This window comes from Hippoglossus hippoglossus, chromosome 15, assembly GCF_009819705.1.
Source record: "Hippoglossus hippoglossus isolate fHipHip1 chromosome 15, fHipHip1.pri, whole genome shotgun sequence".
Lineage (NCBI taxonomy): Eukaryota > Metazoa > Chordata > Actinopteri > Pleuronectiformes > Pleuronectidae > Hippoglossus > Hippoglossus hippoglossus.
The window spans coordinates 21,852,270-21,871,482 of NC_047165.1; the positions used below are offsets into that span (position 1 = coordinate 21,852,270).

The 19,213-nt window shown below is 39.8% G+C and overlaps 1 protein-coding gene across 38 annotated transcripts in view; it reads left to right on the forward strand.

Moving 5' to 3' along the window:
* Positions 1-19,213, forward strand: part of LOC117775846 (regulating synaptic membrane exocytosis protein 1-like) — an 89,666-nt gene that overhangs the window by 53,612 nt on the left and 16,841 nt on the right. For 7 of the 38 annotated variants that reach the window (XM_034609347.1, XM_034609356.1, XM_034609338.1 and 4 more), the window contains 18 exons: positions 313-353; positions 1,419-1,532; positions 1,683-1,782; positions 2,253-2,376; positions 3,999-4,016; positions 5,089-5,135; positions 6,711-6,826; positions 6,917-7,047; positions 7,610-7,781; positions 9,412-9,559; positions 9,949-10,005; positions 12,078-12,243; positions 13,284-13,388; positions 13,960-14,019; positions 15,150-15,227; positions 16,925-17,041; positions 17,389-17,478; positions 19,046-19,129. In XM_034609347.1, coding sequence (XP_034465238.1) covers positions 313-353; positions 1,419-1,532; positions 1,683-1,782; positions 2,253-2,376; positions 3,999-4,016; positions 5,089-5,135; positions 6,711-6,826; positions 6,917-7,047; positions 7,610-7,781; positions 9,412-9,559; positions 9,949-10,005; positions 12,078-12,243; positions 13,284-13,388; positions 13,960-14,019; positions 15,150-15,227; positions 16,925-17,041; positions 17,389-17,478; positions 19,046-19,129 — 1,768 coding nt within the window. The remainder of the gene's footprint in view (positions 1-312; positions 354-1,418; positions 1,533-1,682; positions 1,783-2,252; positions 2,377-3,998; positions 4,017-5,088; positions 5,136-6,710; positions 6,827-6,916; positions 7,048-7,609; positions 7,782-9,411; positions 9,560-9,948; positions 10,006-12,077; positions 12,244-13,283; positions 13,389-13,959; positions 14,020-15,149; positions 15,228-16,924; positions 17,042-17,388; positions 17,479-19,045; positions 19,130-19,213) is intronic. The other 31 variants (XM_034609377.1, XM_034609361.1, XM_034609366.1 and 28 more) reach the window with 23 other exon arrangements.

Consider the following 19,213-nt stretch of genomic DNA (forward strand, 5'->3'; position numbering starts at 1 on the left):
CCTTTGGTGTCATCGCTGCCTCCGTGGACTACTTAGAGCCCGAGTCCTGTCACTGGTGATACATTTCTAATTCTAGCCCAGGTCTGATTATTCAATAAACTTAACCCTCTCTACTGTAAATAAATACCTCCTAAAGAGCCCCCAAATTTGTCCGAGCTGTATATAAGAGGCCTCATGCTGGTATGTGTTGTGTAAACAGTTTCTGCTCTATGTGTGTGTGTGTGTGTGTGCGCGTGTGTGTGTGTGTGTCTTTAGAGGAAGAGGATGTGAAGGAAGTCCACAGTGTCTCAGCTGTTCTCTTTTCTCTCGCAGGTGACTGGGAGTGCTACCCACATGACCCCACTGTGTGGCATGTAAGTCACTATTTAATGTTTCTATTGTTCATTTTTCAACTCTGTATGAAAGTGAATTAAAGCCCATTCATGTGCATGTAAAGTAAATAATATGCATGACTGCATATTGTTCTGTCAGGTGCTTTTTGCTGTGATCACTGTTTACTCAGATCTACCTGTACTTTTCTTACCTGCTCTTTTTGTCTTTACTCCAAATAATCTATCTATCCAGCAACTTTTTCTTTTTTATGGTTTGTGTTTGTTTCCATCTTTACTGACTAACCTAAGCTCCAGACCTTATAGGGTACACAATTAGATTTATCCTCTGTATAAAGGGACGGCATAATTAGCTATATATGTTTGTTTTGCTCTATTTATTTTTTGTATCTATTACTTGATTGTTTTGTACCAAATTTCTTGTGGAAATTAAATATGTCCACCAAAATAAACAGAATCAATGACCAAATGAACTTCACAGGAAATGCCTTCCATACTACTATTAGCACAAAGCAAGAGTCAGTGCTTTTACAAAGTGAATGTTAACTGTTACTCTCCTGTTAAATCCATCATTGATGGAAGTTATGCAAACTTACTGTGTGATAGATCTGTAATCAGATGAAGGGGAAATGCATTAAAACTATAGCTTGTGTATTTCAAGTTACGCAAATTGTTTGATCGGGTCATTTAGTGAGATCAAATTCAGATGATAAATTCACATATTGCCACATTATTAGCCAATGCTGTGCTTCATTAATCCATATTCAACAACTATGTTGAAGGGAAACGTTTACATTCTGATCCAACAAGAAGACAGAGATCAACTTGTCCAAGTCAGTATTCAGTCAGAAACACTCCAGACCTAATACAATTTACTACAGCCAAACCTTATCACAATAAAAGAACAATATAGAATACTCAACTGTTACTCTTTCTACAGTAGTAGCTGATTTTTGTATTATTTTCTTTGGCAAACATGTGCTTTTGTGTTTGTCTTCTGAGGCTCTGTTCAGACATGGTATTAACAGTGTCAGAGTGAGAGACACTACATGTGCATCTGTACATATCTATTGTTGTCCTGTGTTGCAGCATCCTGTAACCTGGCAGCCATCTAAGGAGGGAGACCATCTGATTGGACGGATCACCCTCAGCAAGAGGAGCGCTGCAATGCCAAAAGAAGCTGGAGCTCTGCTGGGGTTAAAGGTCAGAGTGGGGCTGAAAAACCGGCACACACACGTGTTGTTGTAGTATCAGTAGTCAGTCACTGTTGTCTACCAATAATATGAAGGATATCACACTAAGTTTCACTGTCTTTTTTTTTCTTTTGCTCCCTCTGTCTCTCCCTCTCTGTAGGTGGTGGGAGGCCGAATAACAGAGTCAGGAAGATTAGGTGCTTTCATCACTAAAGTCAAGAAGGGCAGTCTGGCTGATGTGGTGGGACATCTCAGAGCAGGTAGCCTACACCATCACACCAGTCACACTGTTTGCATGTCCTCGTAAAAACAGGAAAAGCAACAAGGATTTAAACATGAAGACTTAAAAGTCATTAAAGGGTTATTAGTGTTTTAATTCAAACTAATAACTTTTTAAAACTATCAAAGCCACACTGTCTTCTTCTGAGTCAGTCCAACATATACTGTCATACTCACCCTATCTGAGAGGACAAAGTTTGTAAATAGTCCCCCACCAATGTTCTATGGAGTCCTGTCTGAATAACATTTGCTGAAATCAATGGTCAGAATTTCTTTGGAAAATACAAAGCCCTTTTTTTTAAACAAAACTTTATATTTGTTATTGATCACCTAAAGAATATAAATAAATAAAGATTAATAAATAACCTGACACATTTTGAACCCTCATGCCAGACATGCTGTGCGTTCAAAAGCATAACAATTGCCCCTGAACATGTGTGCCTGATTTCAGGGGATGAGGTTTTGCAGTGGAACGGGAAACTGTTACCAGGAGCGACTATGAAGGAAGTTTACAACATCATCCTCGAGTCTCAAGCTGAGCCTCAAGTGGAGCTGGTGGTATCCAGGCCTATTGGGTAAGTCAGGAATAAAACACACCAAATGCAGTAACAGTGCCATATTCTAATATTTATCAAGAATGAAACCCATTATTTTTATGAGTCAGTCTCCAGTCTGTGTGTTGCATTGAATTTAACTCTTACTTAAAGCAGCAGTGCTGACTGTAGCTCTGACTCAGAATGGCCGACATCAGATAAGATGGAAGACAGGGACATTTATTTGTATTCTGACTGCGACTTTGTGACTGCATTCAAAATATTAAAAACACTCAACCATTACCTGCTGCCCGGAGCTGCCAGGCTTTTTCCATTTAGTCTCATACGTCCCCTTTAAAAAAGCACTTGCGTTTATTTGTACGATGTTATGAGGTGAATTATTATCGACCAAATAAAACCATCTGTAAAACATGAAAGGCAAGAAGTGGCTGTATCAGATATTTGGAGGATGTCGAGATGGCCCTGATCACATCTGTGAGTGCAGTATAGATCAACATATAATTTTACATTATGATAATTACTCTTAAATCAAAAACATGTTTCTCCATCTGAGGCTGAGTAACTTGTTCCCAACAGTTATTCTAGTCTATCAGGGAAAATTCCCTTTCACAATGTTTTGATTGAATGTCTCATGGATGTGGTCTTTACTAGTTTGTTAAGGTTTATTGATTTGAGTAGATGTATTCATTTGAAGTGAGTGATAGAGTAGTTTGTCGGGGGGTGAAGTGGCCACAGTCTCTACCAGAATGCCTTATTTCCATATGAAATAAAAAAAACACACAAAGCTAGTATTTCCAGCATATTGAATAATTTGAATGTAATTATTACACCAAACTGATTAAATATGTCATTTCTGACTCGTTCACTCTCTAAGCCTTAAGTGTTAAACACAAAGTTGATGGTGCACCTTAATGCAGACAAGTCGCTTACTCATTTTAGGTGAAGTGACATGTTGGTTGTTGAGCTGTGATGTGGAAACTGCTTTAACAAAGTGCAGCCCCACTGACAATTCATTACACATTTTATTTACTTTTGAGGCGTCTCAGATTAAATGCTTGGTCAACTTTAATAAGTTGGACTTGTTAGGTTGGGCCCAAGTTTTGAGGGGTGGGGGGGCTTCCATAACAATGTAATCCGTCCTTCCTGGCACCGAAAATAATTGTTTAATCCTGCAGGGCTGTTGATGTAGCGACCAGTAGTCTGGGAGATCACAGGTCTTTTCAATTGTTTCCTGCACACACACATTTCACATTTTCACATGTTCAGTTTACCAGCTGCACTGACTGAGGTATTTATAGAAATTAATAACAACATTTTGTAAAAACTGTGCTATTTCTTTTCACTATCCCCCCATAATTAGTAATAAATTACATAACTCTGTCCAGAAAAAAAGGAATCAAAGAATGTTATTAGATGATTAGGTAACACAGACTGGATTAATGCATTACAATTCAATCTTATGTTACACATTTTACATTATTAAGATGAGCTCATTGTCATGGGTTAATATTAGATATTCTGTATTTCACAGTAAAGTACTCTTCATAGTTTAAGGTATTGCACCTTCTCTTAAGATTTAAGCTCATGTGCTTGTTGATGAAAAAAAGTTGAATGTATTAATTTCTTTCCAAACACTCGCGAAGGGTGTGTAGAAAATATCAGTAAGTAATTTGCCAATTTTATTAAGACCCTTTATTCCTCTCACACATTTGAAAACAGTTTTGTTTTTTCTGGTGCCCTTTTGCATCTCTTAGTAAACTGAGCTGAATTATATTCAGTTAGGATGCCAATTGATGCAAACATTGGCTTTGTGAAAAGCGCTAAAATCTCATCTCCAAAGAAATTAACCTGAAAGTTTACTTGAACCGATGCAAAATGGCCAATGGGAAATGTCCATCTATGTATAGCTTTGCTTTTGCAAGCTTCTTAGTGCCTGGGATTCCTCTTTTTTACTCCTGGTAAAGTCTGAGGATCCCAAAGTAAAATGTAGTAGTGTTAAATACAAATGCTCTTTTCTGCTCTATCCTTAATCCCTTGGTTTGAAAGTTGGGAAACGTGGATTCCTAAAGCAAGCAATATTTATTTTATTTCATTTACGTGCTTTCAATTTTCTTTATTTTGGAATGGGCTCCGAGGCTGCCTATAAGTTCCATGAAACACTTATCAGTTTAATGCTTGGAAGTTGAACCACAGAGATTTGAAAGAGTGCAGAGGTGGAGCTGTGAGGCAATTAGCCTAGCTGCTTTCAGTATTGATGCTAAGCTAGGCTAACCAGGTCCCGACTCCAGCTCTGTACTTTATGCATCTTAAGCTCAGAAAGAAAGCGAAATAGTATGCATCATCATGACCATGCTTTCTGTGTTTTACACAAAGCTGGTACGGTGAATTCCTGTGTTTCCCATGGGATCTTTAATCGTGGTGTGGACAGACCTGAGCTTCAGTCCGAGCAATACTGCTCGTCCAGTATTACTTCAGATGATGATTGGCCTGAATGAGTTTGGGAAACACTGCAGTCAGGAGAAGAGCTTTCCTCTACTCACGTCTTCCCTTTGGTTCCACATAACATTTTAGTCTCAAATAACTTTTAATTCCAGTGCTACTTTCTTCCAGTAAACTGCTACTACATTAATATGCATGTGAGCCTGTGCATCAAGAACACTTCCATGTTGATTTAATCCAGTTGGATTTCAGTATGAAAATGACTGACACGTGCCTTTGCTGCTTCTTTTTCAGTGATATCCCAAGAATCCCCGACACGTCCCACCCTCCGTTAGAATCTAGTAGGTATCTCCTATTGGGTGTTGGAACAAACCTGTGTTTGTACGTCTGCCTATATTACTTTAGCTATATATCTGATTTACATACTGTATACAGTTAACTTTATATATGGACCTTTAATTAACTCACCTCTGTGTGTGTTCTTCACATTCAGTGTCCCCAATAAAAAAAAGCAGCTAAAATCTCACAAGTATAATTCGCACATTTGATATATAAAAATACGTACAGAACGTACACAATGGAAGAGGCTTGATATGTACTTTAATTTGAACTTTCTGGGTAAATTTCTCATAGCTTCCATTCTGAAGGAGCATGACGTCACTCTCTTGTCTTTACATCAAGATTAGAACTGTAATAACGCAGCTCAGCATAAAGAGTGAAAGCATAGATGCTTCTAGTCTCATTCTAAGTCGGGGTAACGGTGTCTTTTCTTTACATGGTACCTCATGTAGAGATTAAAAACATAATTTTTGATTGCAAATTTGCCACATAATACTGTTGTGCTTCATTTAATGTTCATTAACAAAAATGTAAATACAAAAGCAGAAAGAAGAATTTTGCCACATAGTGACAGAAATAAAGAGCCAATGGTTACGTGAAGTTATATTCTAAAAACTGTTATTCTATAGCAAAGCAGGCAATCAGTAATACAGTATGTATGGCAATCGATGAGGTATTAGACTTCATTAGAGAATATTACAGGCTACAGTAGGGTACACTGTCAGAAGCAACAGAGGAGGACAGGGGAGGACAGGAGACGACAACGTGTTTAAAGGCAGCTGTCGAAGTGAGAGAATTTTCCTGACGGACTGAAATGTAGAAGCTGCTGGGACCAAATGTGCCAATACAAATGCTAAAATGAAAAAAATCTCTCAGTGCATTGGTAAGACATGGTGGTAAACTGAATATTATTATATTTTCATAATTTCTGAATCATATTTCATTTCATATTCATTCATTTTAATCCAGTATAATTCTTAGTTCAAACGAGTGTGTTTTCCCCTGTGAAGGAGGACATTCTATCTGGTCCTGACTCAGGAATTTTGTTCTATTCTCTTGGACGCTACTGTCTTCAAATATTCCAGTTACACCCACAGCTCCGTTCCAAAGCTACTTTTAATGATGGTACACAGTTCGTGGCATATTGTATCTTTACCAGTAAGAATTTAGTTAGGCTGTGCACAGTACTCTGACACAATTTAACAGGAAGTTAACAAATCAGTGATGGATGTCAAAAGTAAGAAAATAGGTTTCAGCATAAATCAGTTTGACATTTGATCATACACCTTGTTCTGTAAGGTACAGTATATGTGGCGTCAGTACTTATAAACAAAAGCCTATTGGACTCAAAGTAGGACAGGAGCTTGGTCATTTGTCATCCTGACAGGTTAGCTATGACATTTTCTAACCAAGGGAACTCTTAACGCTGGATATTACATAAACATGAACACACTATTTCACACTTGGACCAGATGACCTATCCACTCACTCGTGTTCTCACACTTTTCCTCTGGCTCTTGACTAGACTTGACTTATTTGTCCTCTCTGAATTTTATTGTCATCTCTTGTCTTCATAGCAGGTTCCAGTTCTTTTGAGTCACAGAAGATGGAGAGACCGTCCTTAAATGTACTGTCTCCCTCCAGTCCCGGGATGATCCAGGACGCTCCACAGTTAATGCCAGGGCAACTCTCAGTGAGTGTGCGCATGATCAGGTGTGTCAGGATGTCGACGTGTTTAAAAAAGACGCAGCATCAGATTTGATTTTATGTTTTTTCCACTCAGGTGAAGCTGTGGTATGATAAAGTCGGTCACCAGCTAATAGTCAACGTGCTGCAGGCTGTAGAGCTTCCACTTCGGCCTGACGGGCGGCCCCGGAGCGCCTACATCAAAATGTACTTCCTCCCTGACCGCAGGTACTTCAGAGGATTAGGATTAAGATCATAGACTGCTTTTGAAAAGAAAATCTCCAGTCTATCTGCACAGTATAAAAACTATTTATCAAATCACCAAAAGATTTCTGAAGCCTGGCTTTGTTGTTTACTGACATATTTGTCAATTGAATGGAGCCATAACGTCTGGATAAATCTAAAAAGACATACACAATGAGTTAGTTTCACAATGGAGTCCCCCACATGTTTTATGACACTGATTGTCAGTGAAAGGTTTCCCCCCACGAGAGGGAAACTACCTTCAGAGTTTAGTTAGAGGCAGCATCTAGTGGCCTTTTTAGGAACTGCAGGTTACAGCACCTCTTTAGGTACAAACAGTCTATTTTAACTGTGAGCTCAGCTAAATGTCACCAGTAAGTGCATCCAAACAGCCACACGTCTATGAGTCTAGAGTATATTTAGATGTGTGGAGTCCTGTGATTTGGCCTCTGGGAGGTTTTAGGTATTTCATTTAGCCACAGGACAAACAACAAAAGTGAGTCTATGGAAGGTGATTGGCTGAGTATATGTGCATTATGTGACACAGTGACAAGAGCAAACGAAGGACAAAAGCATTGAAGAAGACGTGTGAGCCCAAGTGGAACCAGACGTTTGTCTACACTCATGTCCATCGCAGGGATTTCCGCAACCACATGCTGGAGCTGACCGTGTGGGACCAACCCAGGTCTCCAGAGGAAGACAGCACCTTTATGGGAGAGGTACCACACACACACACACACACACACACACACACACACACACACACACACACACACACTATAAAGGTCCCTCTCCTGTGCTAGTGTGTGCACCAATTCATCTATAAAATAGCTTGTTAGCTTATACTCTTATACTATAAATGTTACTGTTTGATGTATCGTACAAGAGTTAGCATAATGCTGCAGTCCCTTGGCAGATCACAGTTGAAATGGCACAGAGTGAGCGAAACATCTCACATACCCACCATGTCTGCTACAAGTGTATGTAAGGTAACCAGCACTGGACAACAATTAAATGACCATGTTATTTTATGATATCACACATAGTTTCCTCAGTGTATCTTTGTTGCATAAACTAGCGATAGTGGGCGTTCACAGGGTCAATCATCATGGAAGTATTTCTCTCAGACTTAAAAGTCCAGTGTGTAAGATTTAGGTGAAAGGGATCTATTGACAGAAATTTAATATAAAATAACACTAGTGATGTTTTCAGTGTATTTCATCTAAATTATACAAATTGTTGTTTTATTTACCCAAGAATTGGCCCTTAATATTGAAATACTTTATATTTACATCAGGGGGGTGGGGGGGGGGCTCTCTATGGAGGCCGCCATGTTTCTTGTAGTAGCCCAGACTGGACAAACTTAACATGAAAACTGAAGGCTACCACTGGTTCTCTTTCATGTTTGGAAGGGGAGGATGAGGGGACTTTATGTCACTAAATTCTACACACTGCAACTTTAAGAGAAAAGGAACATAGACTCAGGGAGCACTTGATTTCGGAACACGTGTACACCTGCATATGTATACAACTGTTCTGTCAGAGAATTATGTGGCAGCAATGTGCAATGTATAAACACATGCAGACACAGGTCAGGAGCTTCAGTTTGTGTGATTTAATGTGAAAGTGTGATCTCAGCGACTTTGATCGTGAAATGATTGTCGGTGCAGGCTGTGATGCATGGTGGGTATTTCTGAAACTACTGATTTCCAGTTTGAGATGACTTTTGTTTTGTGCCATGGAGCATTATCCTGCTGCAAGTAGCCATTAGAGGATGGTAAACTGTGGCTATAAAGGGATGAACTGGTGATAATGGGCCAAAAGTGTGTCAAGAAAACATTCCTAACACCATCACACCACTACGATCAGCCTGGAATTTTGGCACAAGGCAGGTTGTCTCCATGGATTCATGCTGTTGACTCCAGATTGTGACTCTACACCTGCAGCCTCAGCAGAAATCCACAGTTATCAGACCAGGCGACGTTTTTCAGTCTTCAACTTTCCAGTGCTGGTGAGTCTGTGTCACTGCAGCCTCACATTTTAGGTTCTTGGCTGACAGGAGCCTAGAACCTGATGTGGTCTCTGCTGTTGACCAAAAAACTTCAGCAACTGTTGTTTTTGAAAATCTCTGGAGATCAGCAGCTTCAGAAATACTCAACAATCTGACATCAACATCGCCCCACAGTGAAAGTCACCAGGATCATCCTGTGCTTGCATGATTTTATGCACTGCACTGCTGCCACGTGATTGGCTGATTGGATAATAATGGAAAGCAGGTGAACAGGTGTTGTACAGTCTGTGGATATTCACATATGTACATATTCACTATGTGGATTCTGACTTGAACAGATCCTAATAGAGCTGGAGACGGCCTTACTGGACGACAAGCCTCACTGGTTTCCACTCCAAACCCATGATGTCTCATCCATACCGCTGCCCAGACCCTCCCCGTTCCTGCCCCGACGACACACAGAACCCCCTGGCAAGAAGCTGCAGCGTAAGTCTCAGAGGGCGTGTGTGTCTGTCTGTGAATGCTCTTCACTTTATAGGTTTATCTATTACCTCTTTCTTGTCCTCTGTGTATGAGTGTGCATGCCCATGTAACTGTTTAACAGAGAGAGAGAGGTTGTGTATGGTTACCTGTCAATTAACATGTATGTCAATGTAAATGTCTGTTTTCGCTCCTTCTTTCCCTAATACTGGATGCATGCATGCGTATATATGTGTGTGCGGTGTATATATCCTTTTGTGTGTGTGTGTGTGTGTGTGTGTGTGTGTGTGTGTGTGTGTGTGTGTGTGTGTGTGTGTGTGTGTGTGTGTGTGTGTGTGTGTGCGCGCGCGTGTGTGTCTGTGTGTGTGGGTGTGTGTGTGTCTGTGACTGTTTAGGTTCTCAGCGTGTAACAGAGCCTGAATTTGATGAGGGTACAGCAGTAGTGTCTAAAGGTGGGTGGGGACTGTTTCCAGTGTTACATGCAGTGTGACCCAAAGCTTGTACTTTTATCTGTGGTGCTGTTCAGGGAGGTCACTTTGCTGGAATTAATTTCCTCTGTATTAATTAACATCAAAATTTAAGTCAGACTTTTTGAATGGATTTTTTTTTTTATCAAAATGTGTTCCCTTCATGAAGCAGCCTTTTTAGTTTTGACAAAAAGTCACACCAACTGACAACATCTATATTTGGAAAATTTATTTATTTAAAAATTCTGTTAAAATAATCGGACTACTGTGTGTTCTCTATATGCTCTTGAATGTGACCTGAAATGCAAATCAACCCTGACAAGTTTCCACAAATAAATCAGTGTATGGGAAACACTGTCATGTTAGTAGAAAACATGTTGGCATGGGATGGAGACCAAGCAGGACCCATGCTTCAGTCAGAATTTAAAAAATGTATCTCAATTACAATACAGTGTGAAGATTTGAGTTCCCTAACCCATTGCCAACTAAAAGTTAAAGCTGTAGCATGAGAAGCACTAGCATGCATGTTGAAGCTTTCAACTTTCTGTGTGTGTGTGTGTTCGTATGTGTATTAGTCAACAACTATACACTGTAAAAGTCTATCTTTGTGTCAGATGACATATTTCTCTCACGATAAACTCTTACGATAATCTTATTTACTCTGATGTAATCATTTTATTGGTCACATACCATAAAAGTATGTGAGAGAAAAAAAGTTTCATATTTGTTATTAATTTGAAGGGTATTGGAGTGAATATGTGTATATCCAACTGAAATCGATATATTTCCGAGTGGGACAACAGAAGCTTATTGGATTTCATTATAGAATTCTAATGCCTTATACCTTATAATTAAGATTTAATCTGAAACACTAAAGGTTTTATACCTATGAGATTATTTTATAACATCTAATTGGTCATACTCAAATATACTGAATACCCACTCACCGTGCTCAATTCAAATATCAGCTGTATCAGTCGAAGCCCAGGGTGTATCTGTGTTGATTGTTAATGAGTGCTCAAGTTAAAAGGAGAAACAGGGGGATGGAAAAACACACTGCATCACTTCAAACAACCTCTAGTTTTAATTCACATGCATGGTAAGAATGAATGAAACCCCTTTGTAGCACTGTATAAAGTACAGCTAATGGCCCACCCTGAGCTTTGAGGTGCTGTTCTCTTGGAAATGAAGCCAGAGACCTTGGCATCACAACAAAGCCCCACAGTCCCACAGACCTCTTCAAGGCTGATCAGTCTCTCTATTTATATTTCTATCTTCACAGACAGTTCTACCACACCACCAAAGACAGAAAAAACTTTTCTTTTTAAACTACATTGTAAAAATACAGCACACAGTGATGCGATAAGATGCATACTAGGCTTAATGTTTAGTCTATTTGAGGGAACTTGCATGGTTTTAAATGTATATCATGCAATACATTAGCAGGCTAGAAGAATAGCGTGCTTCTAAACGTACAGTATGAGATAGGAGGCTACTAGAATGAGCCAGTAGATGATTAGAGCTTGTACAGAAAAACAAATACTGCAGATATTTTTCTCAGCTGGAAGAATATCTCCCCTGGCCACAGTGGCCATGTCAGGAATCATGGACGTTTTTCCACATCTCCTTTCAGCGTAGTTCAGTAGTAGTTTCACACGGTGCAGATAATTCAAAGCACAGAGGAAACTTTGTACCCAAAGATCTCAGGGGGCACATGGACTATTTTGATGCCAATAAACTCAACTTGGGACTTGACAAAAAAATAGTTTGAGCTATGTGGTGTAGCATACTGCATATACAGCACCACCTTAACTATTGGACTTCTTATACTTTCTGATTAAATGTCTAGGTATAATATACATATATATAATAATTCATATTCTTGTAATACAAATATCTTCCATTTGCCATGATTAAACAAAATGACTCTGTAAATTGTTATGCTCTCTATATTTGACATGATTGATAATTAAACGTTGATGAGTGACCTGATATATTATAGTATGAGCGTATGTATATTTATGTGTATGTTCACATGCATGACCATTCTCACTAAGCAGCAGATGGGCGTGGCAGGGAGAGGCAACGGGAGCCCACGTCTACTCTGGAGGTGCCCGAGCAGCAGAGGACGCCCAGCCATCACGTTCGATCCCGCTCGGTCTCCCCACACCGTGAGGAGCAGGGGCGGATCCGGTCACGGCCACCCAACGTTCCCACCCAGAGGTGAGGCGTGACAAGATTTCTTGAAGAAAATTGTACTTTCTTGATTCTGGTTGTTCTGGGTTCGTACCCTCATGGTTGAAGGCACTTATTGTCGCTGTGGATAAAAGCGTCAGCTAAATGAAATGTAATGTAATAACAAGATTTATTTCAATGACGCAACATGAGCCGTTTTCAATTTGAGGATCTTGAAAGTAACTGTGTAATTCTACCTTTCATTGTCATGTTTTAGCCAAAATAAGAAATAATACACTGCTTTGGAGTTTTTACTTCAAAGCTGCTCCAGTGACACAGTTGTGTATACGCATTGAGATTAAAGACCATACACATGGTTGGTTAAGATCATGAACCATTAGTCTTGGAGGTGAGTTGCATGGCCTGATGTCTAATGCTGCTTTCAGACAGGCACTGAACTCCAGAGAATCTCTGGACTTTATCCAATGTTTATTCAGCCAAACCCCTGGTAAAAAACTCTGGATAATACAACCATTTCAAGAGAGCTTTCGGTGATAAGGGCAGACGCTGGTGTCAATGTGCTGTAAAAAAACACATGATCACCACAGCAGCATTAATACGCTACATCCTGCTTCTGCCTGCTGGGCCACCTATCACCTGAACGCTCCAGAGATTTCAGTAATGTCGTGAACGCATCTGAGCGGAGAACCTGCTGCTGCATTGTTCATGTTTGAAAGGCAAAGTCCAGGCCCTATTCTGCGGACATTCTGAAAACAGACCAATATTTGCCCTGTGAGAAGGAACTGGTCACTTGTGAGAGGTAAAAGCTACTTTACAGATAGAGAGAGGAGGAATGGGAGTTTTTTGGAAGGCAGGAAACAGTCCATCTACTAATGAAATGGGTGTCTGATGTAGAACACATAGTCCTGCCAGCTCTGCTTTCACTGGCTGAGCCAAATGATCCCTGCCAAGAGTCAGCTGAAATACCGCCGGACCACTTACCTGACACAACCTTCCTTCCTTCCTTCCTTCCTTCCTTCCTTCCTTCCTTCCTTCCTTCCTTCCATTGTATCCTCCCCCCCCTCCAGGAGTTTGGATGATGAGCTTCCTCACTCCCGTTGTTCTCGTTCTCCGACTCGCTACTATGACGCTGCCAGAGGTCGCCACCAGGAGGAGGAGTACCTGGATGACAGGTGTGTGTCTCTGTGTGATATGTGTACAGGAATTAGATTTAATGTCATCAGAGTTATTTCCCGTGTTTCTTCTCTAACTGCTTTTTTTGTGTGCTACGCTTATTTGTGTGCACAGTGGGAATGAGACAAAAGACTTTTGGCCAAAAGTGTATTTACTGTACAGAGATTTCGTTTTCATCTTTAAATGTGAATCCTCTTGTGAGTTTTACTAAAATGTTTATTCGTCACACAGGTTAAATTCTATCATTTTACCCTTTTCTTCAATATTTTCGGACTTCTTTTCCGCCCCTTTATTTAATACAATTTCTATTTTTCTTGTAGTAGCCGATCATTGATTGTGAAAGTGACTTTAGAGCAGAGTTTACACTAAAGGCTTTGGTCAGAATAACCTGTGGCATTTCAGCAAAATCTGTGGCATCTTATGTGTGTGTGTGTGTGTGTGCGTGTGTGTGTGTGTTGTGTGTATGGCGATCAACTACAGCTCCTCTTTCCTATTCAACCCCTCTGCTCTTCGGGTTTTTTGACTGTTGTTAATTTCCTCATTTGTCATCCATCCCCATGGTAACGCCAGTGAGATCTTCATGATCCACCACTCAATGCGAGGCAAAAGTGCTGAGTGCCTCCACACCAGGTAAACTAGCTAATCATGAAATGTTATTCACATTTTAACTCTGGATTTGGGAGCTGGATTCATTTTAGTTTTAATTGTTTTTTTTTTTAAATCAAGATTATCTCTCTATGCAAATCAATTTAAATTGATCACAAGTGTAGTAAAAGTAAATTGTGTGTAATTTAAAACATTTACAGAACATAACAGGGTGAGGCAAACACAAAACATACTTAAGCAGAGGCTAAATTATGGCCTTTGAAAGGACTTTCTGTTTGTCAGGGTCTGTTTCACACCCCCAACAGATTTATTGTAAGTTTTGATTAAGTTAAGCTTTAACCAAAAATATAAGTAAAGTGGAGTGTGTGAAAATTAAAGAATGGGGAAGTAAACAGATGTGTTTTATGTCAATTAGTGTAAATGTCAGTTGTAGTATTGTCTCTGATCCACAAGAGGACAGCACAGGCCCGTGCTTCCATCCAGGCCTGTTAGGGCTAGAAGCAAGAAAAATACATAATGTGTCATGGACATATCCATAAACATTCACTCTGGCACTCTAGCAGAAATCAAACGAGGAATGATCTGCAATTAAGATTTGAAATGGTTGAGGGGTCTTAGATATGTACGCACACAGCCAGAGAGGTACGTTTTAGTTAGGTATGCAGATAGATGTTCACTTCTGTGATAGAAACACAATTAGGTGGTTACACTTTCTATTTGTACTTTATTTACACACGGTAACAGTGTATTAGTTGAGATGATAGGTGGCGTCTGGTGCTTTTATGCCTGTCATGCAGTGCTGTAGTTCTACTCGCTTACACTGCAAAAACACAAAAGCTTAGCCAGTGATTTTTTGCAAGGAATGAAGTTGTGAAGAAACGTGAAGCCTTTCTTTGATAGTACAATAAATCTTTTAGTAAATTCAATGAAATCATCTGATTGGTCAACTATTTTCATCTCTTTGAACCAACTTAACCTACAGCACCTTCGAATAAGCTAAAGGACATATTAAATAGTATATAAAATCACTGGTTAACTTATTTTGCCCTGTAGAACTTTTTTTCTGTGCAGAACACTTCCACACACTTGTCTTTTGTCCTCTTCCACCTCTTCCTCCCATTTACTTCTGTTTGCTGCATGCATGCTTACATCAGGAGATCTACTAAGCACAATAACACACTGCCCCCTAAGATGCCACTTTTGTTCAACGGCATCAACAAACGCGCAAACAGGTAAGTCTGCAGATATGGGTTCAGTATGCGTCAACGTGTTTTCACCATTCTTTATTTCCAGTTCAGTTTTTTCTGCAAAGCTCCAGTGTGTAGGAATTAGAGGGATCTATTGGAAGAGTTATTGATTACATTTTCATCAGTGTGTAGTCAGCTGAAACTAAGAAGCATTGTGTTTTGTGCATTGTACATAGGATTCTGGTCCATGTTGCTCTGCCATGTTTCTACAGTAGCCCATTAAGAACAAACCAAACACTGGCTCTATAGAGGGCCTTTTGCATTATTAGTTACTTGAAGGCCACAATATTGTCCTTCAGAAATGGAGGATTGAAGGTTAATTTGATTGCCATCTGCACCCTCGCTGCTAGATGCCACGATATCCAACTCACTGGTTCTTAAAAAGATATCCTCAGCGTCACTGAAACAAAAGACACAGTTCTCCTCTCGATAATCTGACAATCATATAGATTACTCAAGTGACACCTGACCTTCTGGGTTCTGTTCCAGATGTAAAAAAAAAAAGGCTAAACCACCAAAATCACATCGACCTCTGTAACTTTGCTACCACAGCCTTTGAGCAGAGCCTGTTTTCACCATTTTGTTGAGTGGCTCACTTCATGTGTTCAGATAACCACAGCAGTTTTTTGAAAAACATCATTTATTAAATATGTATTTAATGACCTCCAACAAAGTCCATTTCCCAACAGCCCTAGATGTTAGCTGGCTAAATCTCCTGGGCCATTAGCGAGTCAAAGATTTGCAGCTAACTCACACTTTTATAATTGAAACAGGACAGAGAGGACTGAGTGTTAGAGATTACAGATTTTCTAAAAGATTAATGAAAGATATGCTGAATGAGAAATAGAGTTACCCGAAACCAGTGAAACAGAGGCTAGGCCAAAAGTAAAATGATAACTTCTGCTGTTGGGTTTGTGTTATGGCCAGCAGTTTCCGTCAGTTTGGCATTGCACATAACTTTAATATCACAACACAAATGTACCCTGGTGGCTATTGCTCTGGGGAACAATCCAGTCAGAGCGACAAAATCAGAGCTATAGTCAATTCAGAATGCTGCTGATGCAGTTTTAAACAACACAATGCCAAAACTGAACCAGAAAGTAAAAGTGAATCACTTTAAGCTGCAGTTTCTATCATTAGCTTTCTCAACGGTGTAATATTTAGCTCTATGCCAGAAAAGCAAAGCTTCAATAGCAGGACATAACTATGAGTCCTGAAATAGCTCTTTCTTTGAAACTTGGCTTTACTTAAAGTTGAGGGGAATGTAGCCTTCCTCTGGCTGCATCACTTCTCTGATGGCTCTCCAACAAATCTGTCTTTTGTTTGTAGTCTTGTTACAAAGAATCATACAGTTCTTTTCCTCAAGAGAAGAAAAAAAGCTCTTAAAACAGCAGTTCAAGCTCTGGTGACTTCCACACCTCAGCACACCTGCTCAATTGTTATGTATAAGGTGTCCGTGGCAGTTAGACTTTTGATTTTGTTGGACAATCCAAAAAGCTCTTTATTTGAAACACCTTTCTCAACCAATGGAGAAACAATGACTTTGGTGGCCGGTTGATTTCTCTATGTGAGTATTTTCCACAGAAACAGCGGCTTTGCAGATTGGTTTGGAGCTTTCTTTCCTTTCTTAACTTTCATTTGCAAATGCATGCTGTTTTTGAAATTTTTCGTCTTGTGACTAGTTCCACGCTGCCTGCATGTCGAAAGATGAGCTCTCACAGGGGATCGCAAATAGTCATGGCAACACACCATTCCGTCACACACCGAGTTGTAATGTTCACAGATGAGGTGACAGTTAGGTAAGACATGCATACACATGCACACAGGTTTTTATGAATAAAAAGATATATGTGTTTAAGTTTTCCAGGTTGGGGGGGGGGGAGTCCATTCCATCTTTTACCTTGACAATCAAAAAACACATTATTTTATCGTTCTCCATCTCAACACTCTCATTCTTACGCCAGTCATGGTGGGCTGGTCTATAGGATTATGATTTGGGGAATCTAACTGGACTTTGTTTTCAAATGATTTTGTTTCTGTTTGTTCATCGTTTCTCTTTCTGTTTGTTTCTGTCCTCTCCTCCTGTCTCCTCTTCCTCTCCTCCTCTTCCTCCATTGGATGGCATGTTGTGCTGTGGTGCCTCTAGTGATCTTCAGCCTACTCTGGACAGAGTTAGGAGTGCTAGCGCCAACTGTCTGACTCCAGACAATCATGCCCCCTCACCAGAGACTGAAAGGTACCAGCCTCTGTACCCAGCACCCCTCCTGTAGTTGCTAATTTCCCTGCTCTCAACCTTTCCTGGTCTTTGTAGTTCTTTTCCCCTCTGAATGGTCCGACACAAGCCGATGATTAAGCCTCCCCACTCCTCACCCTACCCACACCTCTGCTGTAACTGCTCTTTTCAATCTGCTGTTTCACCGAGCAGTTCCTGTGCTTTGCTACTATTCTCAAGGATTTTTCAAGGTTGAAAAATTCAATGAAACGTTGAGTATTCAATGACATATTTTTATGTCATTGAAGTTTTAGAAACTAGAGATGTGCCAAAGTCTTTTTTACTATACACTTTGGTGAAATGTTCTGATGGTAATACTGCTGATAAAAACAATACAGGATTATTGACATTTTTAGAGGGCACAATGAATACAGCAGTATTGCTGTTTTGTTTTTTATTAGCAGCATTATTATTATAAACCATAAACGAGCATAAACAGTAGCTGTAGCTACTACTGCATGTGGCATTTTCCAATATAATAGTGCTGCAGTCGATCACTATTATGATGTAACGTTTCGCCTTTTGACAATTTCAAGTTTTACAAAGTTTTGTTCAGCATTTGCCCAAACGAAACTTGAAAAGGGCACACAGGAAACCTCACTCTGTGGTTCTTCTTTTCATTTTCAGTCCAATGTAATGCTCCTTTGGCAAATGAAATGTCAACTTTTTCCCCTTTTTCTTCACAATGTATGTGCTTTTTATTTGAGTTTTAAAACCCAGCAGGCAACCACTTAAGAAAGGAGTCTCATAGACACATCAGATCACTCTCACTTTGAAAGAATATAAGAAAATGAATTCATAGATTTGACCTCAGTGATATCCTCCAATTGGGACCAAAATATTATATTAAGTAATTGCAAGTGATATAAAGACACAACATATTGTACTTGCTGATGTGTTAATAACTGACACACTTGACACTTCTATACTTGTGACTGAGCTGAAGATCAGATCACATTTTATGACCAATTAAAAAACAACCTACTAATACACCTACTTCTTCTTGCCTCTGTCAAAACAACAAGTTGCAGGTCGCAGTAATTACTCAATCCACAGTCTGTCTGGTGTGTTCAGTGGGTGTCTTCCTCCTGGAAGTGATATGGAGCTTTACTTTTTGTGTTTTGTTCTGGCAACAAATCTTCAACGATGTGACTGCCAGGACACTGTTGAGAGTTTTTTAGCAGATAGTCAGATATTGCCTCTTTGGTGGAGACCAAAATATAGCCAAAAGCAGGTTGAATATTTTAAATCTAATGTTGCTTTTGTGTGCTGGTTGTGTAAATGGTTAACTGTTTGCTAGCAAGTTTGTCCTGACAACTATAGTATAGGGTTATTTGTCAGTGTTGTGTTTACAGCTTGTTTCACTGCCCCCAAGTGGTGAAAACGTTCTTGTAGCCATGGCAGGCACAAAGAGACTTCGGTAGCTTTTCACTATGTGCATGAGTAATAATGGGATAGCACGGTTTTCAGATTTTTGAAAGGCTTGCTGATTTGGTCATATGGGTGATATATTTTGTATGTGTACACATAGAAAATCTTTGTCCCGTTCCCTGCCCCGAAGACGTCCGGCAAGTCCCAGGATTCTTATTCAACACGCTTCCCCGGAAGATGACAGGTATCCTTTGTGGACCCTCGTCCGCTTCCTCCTAGAGCTTGACTTGTGCCCTAAAATCTTGCCTTTAAAGTCCTCAAGTTGAAC